Source organism: Sebastes fasciatus, chromosome 6 (genome assembly GCF_043250625.1).
Source record: "Sebastes fasciatus isolate fSebFas1 chromosome 6, fSebFas1.pri, whole genome shotgun sequence".
Lineage (NCBI taxonomy): Eukaryota > Metazoa > Chordata > Actinopteri > Perciformes > Sebastidae > Sebastes > Sebastes fasciatus.
Genome location: NC_133800.1, coordinates 38,038,833 through 38,046,049, shown reverse-complemented (window position 1 = coordinate 38,046,049; position 7,217 = coordinate 38,038,833). Strand labels below are relative to the sequence as shown.

The 7,217-nt window shown below is 40.0% G+C and overlaps 1 protein-coding gene across 1 annotated transcript in view; it reads right to left on the bottom strand.

Moving 5' to 3' along the window:
- Positions 1 to 1,148: 1,148 nt before the first annotated feature.
- LOC141770066 (dynamin-1-like) overlaps positions 1,149 to 7,217 on the bottom strand; it is a 38,189-nt gene continuing 32,120 nt past the window's right edge. Inside the window, exons 16-22 of the mRNA XM_074639722.1 lie at positions 6,454 to 6,563; positions 3,961 to 4,072; positions 2,806 to 2,817; positions 2,452 to 2,619; positions 2,266 to 2,352; positions 1,471 to 1,625; positions 1,149 to 1,389 (exon numbers count right to left, since the gene is read on the bottom strand). Coding sequence (XP_074495823.1) covers positions 1,164 to 1,389; positions 1,471 to 1,625; positions 2,266 to 2,352; positions 2,452 to 2,619; positions 2,806 to 2,817; positions 3,961 to 4,072; positions 6,454 to 6,563 — 870 coding nt within the window. The 3' untranslated portion in view covers positions 1,149 to 1,163. The remainder of the gene's footprint in view (positions 1,390 to 1,470; positions 1,626 to 2,265; positions 2,353 to 2,451; positions 2,620 to 2,805; positions 2,818 to 3,960; positions 4,073 to 6,453; positions 6,564 to 7,217) is intronic.

Sequence of the window (7,217 nt, the reverse complement as noted above, 5' to 3'; positions counted from 1 at the left end):
ATGTAGGAGTGATGTAGGAGTGATGTAGGAGTGATGGAGGAGTGATGAAGGAGTGATGGAGGAGAGATGTAGGAGTGATGTAGGAGTGATGAAGGAGTGATGAAGGAGTGATGTAGGAGTGATGTAGGAGTGATGTAGGAGTGATGTAGGAGTGATGGAGGAGTGATGTAGGAGTGATGTAGGAGTGATGGAGGAGTGATGTAGGAGTGATGTAGGAGTGATGGAGGAGTGATGTAGGAGTGATGGAGGAGTGATGAAGGAGTGATGTAGGAGTGATGTAGGAGTGATGGAGGAGTGATGTAGGAGTGATGTAGGAGTGATGGAGGAGTGATGAAGGAGTGATGGAGGAGAGATGAAGGAGTGATGGAGGAGAGATGGAGGACTGATGAAGTGTGAGGATGGAGAGAAGCAGAATGAGCAGAGGAGGAGCAGAGGCATGTCTGTGCAGGTCGTTTGTGGATCGCTGCTTTCGTTCTACAGCACCAACAAAGAAGAAACTCTCACCAGAAGATGAGGTGTGGTGTGTTTAATAAAACCCTCCGATCATCTCCGTGTCCAGTTCGGTAACGAGAGTCACGGTACCGGTTTACGTTACGTTAAAGAGTCACGGTACCGGTTTACGTTACGTTAAAGAGTCACGGTACCGGTTTACGTTACGTTAAAGAGTCACGGTACCGGTTTACGTTACGTTAAAGAGTCACGGTACTGGTTTACGTTACGTTAAAGATGCTCCACAATCAGGAGATAAACTTTATTTTGAAACTTTTAAACAGGAAGTGAAGTCGTCAATGGTTCTAACGTTTTGATTGGACGCCAATGAGAGCCGAAGCTAGCGAACCAAACTGGACAAGGTAAAGATCTGAACACCTGGAAACATCTGGGACCACATTCATGCTGCATTCAGGACCCATTGCAGTGTGGGGAATTACAGTTTCAAGTCTTGCTCAGTAAAACAGTTAATGGGTAAATCTGTTGCTAGGAAACATCTGTAGCGCTGACCAATCAAAAGCAACCAGCTATGTAAACAATAAAAGCATTTTGATCAGTCAGGTCACATGTGTCAACAATATTAATGTATTAGCATGCTAACGTTAGCTCTGTCAGAAACGTCAACAATATTAAAGTCCTTGAACACATCACACAGAACCAAAGTCAGCTGCTGGTCAGCTGTCAGTCTGACCTTTGACCTCAGACTGTGTGTGTGTGTGTGTGTGCAGGTACCTGGGGACTCCAGGTGGGGGTGCTCTGTTGGGTCTGGAGGGGATGGAGGGGGGTCCGGGGTCCGGGGACACCGCAGAACGTGATGGAGCGCCGGGGGCCGCGCGCCCGCCGGGACGGGGAGGTCCAGGAGGAGCCCGACGCTGGGGGGTCGGACTGGACATGGGAGACCTGCAGAGACCGGCAGAGAGACTCAGGGATGCGGATCATACGTACTGCGTCTGGGTAACAGCTGACCCGTTGCTAGGTTACCTGCGTCCCGACGGCATCCCCGTCACCTGCAGCCAGGAGTCGTCGACAGGCGGCGGCATCGTCGTGGTGATGGTGGAGGTGCTGATGTCACCGATGATGTTCAGGCCTTCGCGCAGAGCGTGGTACATCCTCAACATCTCATCACGGTGCTGAGCCTGGGAGAGACAGACAGGTCGGGAGAGAGACAGGCAGAGAGAGAGACAGGCAGAGAGAGAGACAGGTATAGAGAGAGAGACAGCAGAGAGAGAGACAGGTATAGAGAGAGAGACAGCAGAGAGAGACAGACAGGTAGAGAGAGAGACAGCAGAGAGAGAGACAGGTATAGAGAGAGAGACAGCAGAGAGAGAGACAGGTATAGAGAGAGAGACAGCAGAGAGAGAGACAGGTATAGAGAGAGAGACAGCAGAGAGAGACAGACAGGTAGAGAGAGAGAGACAGCAGAGAGAGAGACAGGTATAGAGAGAGAGACAGCAGAGAGAGAGAGACAGGTAGAGAGAGAGAGACAGCAGAGAGAGACAGACAGGTAGGGAGAGACAGGCAGAGAGAGAGACAGGTATAGAGAGAGAGACAGCAGAGAGAGAGAGAGACAGGTAGAGGGAGAGACAGACAGGTTGGATTCAACATATGACTTCATGTCAGATCTGCTTCCTAGACGAGGAGATTCTAAAAGAAGAACGGTCATTCCGTCACATTGACAAGTTAGCATTGCACTTCCTTTATGCTAATGTTAACCAGTCTGTCTGTCTCTCGGTCCCCCTGTCTGTCCCCCTGTCTGTCCCCCTGTCTGTCTCTCACCTGCTCCTGGGACTCCTCCATCAGGGTGTTCTGGTCTCCACAGGAGTAAAGATGAGCCAGCAGGTCTGAGTGGATGAACTCCTTCGTCTGAGGAGCAGAGAGGAGGTCACATGACTGCTGACATCACCACTGTGTGTGTGTGTGTGTGTGTGTGTGTGTGTGTGTGTGTGTGTGTGTGTGTCCTACGTTGTTGACCATCAGGTGCATGATGGTCTTGGGGATCAGGTCTCTGACGGTGCGGTGGATGATGGACAGGTACGAGTCCACCAGGTTCCTGACGATCTCCACTTGTCGCTCCAGCTGAGGGTCCAGACTGTGGATCTGCCCGTCCCCCCTCGCCTCCTCCACCTCCACCTGGAGAGACCACCACCATCAACTACACACTACACACCACCTCCTCCACCTCCACGTGCACTAACATGCATCATTTTCAGGATGTAGTTTGTGGTGTTTCTTTTATTTTGTCCACCCTCTGTGATCTCGTTGGGGTGGACAGAATAATAGGAACACCTGTGAGTATATCAGGAGACAGGAACTCACCTTGTCTTTGTCCTGCAGGAGGAAGAGATACAATTATTATTATTAAATATGAATATAATATTATGAAATGATGGAGCAATACTGCAGTAATGATGGAGTAATACTGCAGTAATGATGGAGTAATACTAAAGTAATGATGGAGTAATACTGCAGTAATGATGGAGTAATACTGCAGTAATGATGGAGTAATACTGCAGTAATGATGGAGTAATACTGCAGTAATGATGGAGTAATACTGCAGTAATGATGGAGTAATACTAAAGTAATGATGGAGTAATACTGCAGTAATGATGGAGTAATACTGCAGTAATGATGGAGTAATACTGCAGTAATGATGGAGTAATACTGCAGTAATGATGGAGTAATGATGGAGTAGTACTGCAGTAATAATGGAGTAATAATGGAGTAGTACTGCAGTAATGATGGAGTAATACTGCAGTAATGATGGAGTAATACTGCAGTAATGATGGAGTAATACTGCAGTAATAATGGAGTAGTACTGCAGTAATACTGCAGTAATGATGGAGTAATACTGCAGTAATGATGGAGTAATACTGCAGTAATAATGGAGTAATGCTGCAGTAATAATGGAGTAATACTGCAGTAATAATGGAGTAATACTGCAGTAATAATGGAGTAATACTGCAGTAATGATGGAGTAATACTGCAGTAATAATGGAGTAATGATGTAGTAATACTGCAGTAATGATGGAATAATGTAGCAGTAATGATGGAGTAATGATGGAGTAATGTAGCTGCAGTAATGATGGAGTAATGATGGAGTAATGATGGAGTAATGTAGCTGCAGTAATGATGGAGTAATGATGGAATAATGATGGAGTAATGATGGAGTAATGTAGCAGTAATGATGGAGTAATGTAGCTGCAGTAATGATGGAGTAATGATGGAGTAATGATGGAGTAATGATGGAGTAATGTAGCTGCAGTAATGATGGAGTAATGATGGAATAATGATGGAGTAATGATGGAGTAATGTAGCAGTAATGATGGAGTAATGTAGCTGCAGTAATGATGGAGTAATGATGGAGTAATGATGGAGTAATGATGGAGTAATGTAGCTGCAGTAATGATGGAGTAATGATGGAATAATGATGGAGTAATGATGGAGTAATGTAGCAGCAGTAATGAGTCGTACCACGGTGCGTTCAGGGTACACTCCAGCTCGTAGGAAAGAAGCCTTCCAGCTGTCGACCTCCTCCTGAGACTCACTGGCCAACTCCAGCTGACGGGAGTCTTTATACACGTTCCTGAAACATTCACATGTTATTACATGTTGAAGCTATATACTGTATATACCTATATATATACACACACATACATACACAACAGTATCGTCTGCATACAGCAGATAACACAACGAGCTCACACAGAACGTAAACACTGAACTCTGGTCGGTTTGTAAATATAAATAAAGTTTATTCAAAGAAGACGACCAGGTCGCCAACGACTTACAACGTGTTTCCCTGTTATGAACAGAAAGTAAGAAGAAATAAAGACTAATATTACAATACTACTGTAGTAATATTAAAATACTACTACAGTAATATTAAAATACTATTAGAGTAATATTAAAATACTATTAGAGTAATATTAAAATACTACTACAGTAATATTAAAATACTACTACAGTAATATTAAAATACTATTAGAGTAATATTAAAATACTATTAGAGTAATATTAAAATACTATTAGAGTAATATTAAAATACTATTAGAGTAATATTAAAATACTACAACAGTAATATTAAAATACTACTACAGTAATATTAAAATACTACTACAGTAATATTAAAATACTACTAGAGTAATATTAAAATACTATTAGAGTAATATTAAAATACTACTAGAGTAATATTAAAATACTATTAGAGTAATATTAAAATACTACTAGAGTAATATTAAAATACTATTAGAGTAATATTAAAATACTACTACAGTAATATTAAAATACTACTAGAGTAATATTAAAATACTATTAGAGTAATATTAAAATACTACTAGAGTAATATTAAAATACTACTACAGTAATATTAAAATACTACTAGAGTAATATTAAAATACTATTAGAGTAATATTAAAATACTATTAGAGTAATATTAAAATACTATTAGAGTAATATTAAAATACTACTACAGTAATATTAAAATACTACTACAGTAATATTAAAATACTACTACAGTAATATTAAAATACTATTAGAGTAATATTAAAATACTACTACAGTAATATTAAAATACTATTAGAGTAATATTAAAATACTACTACAGTAGTATTAAAATACTACTACAGTAATATTAAAATACTACTACAGTAATATTAAAATACTACTAGAGTAATATTAAAATACTATTAGAGTAATATTAAAATACTACTAGAGTAATATTAAAATACTATTAGAGTAATATTAAAATACTACTACAGTAATATTAAAATACTACTAGAGTAATATTAAAATACTATTAGAGTAATATTAAAATACTACTAGAGTAATATTAAAATACTATTAGAGTAATATTAAAATACTACTACAGTAATATTAAAATACTACTAGAGTAATATTAAAATACTACAACAGTAATATTAAAATACTACTACAGTAATATTAAAATACTACTAGAGTAATATTAAAATACTACTAGAGTAATATTAAAATACTATTAGAGTAATATTAAAATACTACTACAGTAATATTAAAATACTATTAGAGTAATATTAAAATACTACTACAGTAATATTAAAATACTACTACAGTAATATTAAAATACTACTACAGTAATATTAAAATACTACAACAGTAATATTAAAATACTACTACAGTAATATTAAAATACTACTAGAGTAATATTAAAATACTATTAGAGTAATATTAAAATACTACTACAGTAATATTAAAATACTATTAGAGTAATATTAAAATACTACAACAGTAATATTAAAATACTACTACAGTAATATTAAAATACTACTAGAGTAATATTAAAATACTACTAGAGTAATATTAAAATACTACTAGAGTAATATTAAAATACTATTAGAGTAATATTAAAATACTACTAGAGTAATATTAAAATACTACTACAGTAATATTAAAATACTACTACAGTAATATTAAAATACTACAACAGTAATATTAAAATACTACTACAGTAATATTAAAATACTACTACAGTAATATTAAAATACTATTAGAGTAATATTAAAATACTACTACAGTAATATTAAAATACTACTAAAGTAATATTAAAATACTACTACAGTAATATTAAAATACTACTACAGTAGTATTAAAATACTACTACAGTAGTAATAAAACCAGCTGACTGCAGTCTCTAGCAGATCTTGTTGTAAATCTGATCTCAGAGAACCTCAAACTGCAGAAAACGACCAAAATGTTGCCAATAATCCGTCCAATCAGGAGTCAGATCATTGATCAGGTGACCGATCAGACGTCATGACCTCAGACTGCACGTCAGACTGATCTGGTAGAAGAGGACTGAGTCCAGAACCCTGAGGAACTCCAGTATTAGTCTGAGCCCCTCTCCACAGTGAACCCTATAATCCTGATCCTCAAACCATGACCGGTCAAAGAGGTCATGGTTTGACCTTTAACCTTTCTCCAGCTACCTACCTGTGTTCAGTGTTGAACAGGGCAAAGATGTGTTTACTGGACATGAAGCTCTTCTCGATGTCTTTCAGTTTCAGGTTGTCCACCGGCAGCATGTACTTCTTCTCCTTCTCCTGCAGGACAACAACAACAACGATTAGAACCGCCCAGGCCCGGGTCTTGGGGGGGCTGCAGGCTCAGCAGCTCTTCCTGGGGGACCCCGAGGCGTTCCCAGACCAGACCAGATCTAGAATCTCTCCAGCGTGTTCTGGGTCGACCCCGGGGCCTCCACCAGGAGGAAAACCTCCAAAGGGAGGCATCCAGGAGGATCCTGATCAGATGTTGAACCACCTCAGGAGCAGTTTCCGTCACAACACATGACCAGAGGTGAGGGTTGGAACGTAGATGGACCGGTAAATCCAGAGCTTTGCCTTCTGGCTCAGCTCCCTCTGAACCACAACGGTCCGGCTCAGCTCCCTCTGAACCACAACGGTCCGGCTCAGCTCCCTCTGAACCACAACGGTCCGGCTCAGCTCCCTCTGAACCACAACGGTCCGGTACGGCGCCCGCAGAGCTGCTGACGCCGCACTGGACCGCCTGTCCATCTCCTCACTGGTGAACAAGACCCAGAGATACTTGAACTCCCTCTCTTGGGGCAAAGACTCACTCCCAACCAGGAGGGAGCAGTCCACCGGTTCCCAGCAGAGAACCAGGACCTCAGACTGGGAGGTTCTGACTCTCATCAGTGACAGCTCCTTGACTTTGTGCCGAGTATACGGACGCAGCTC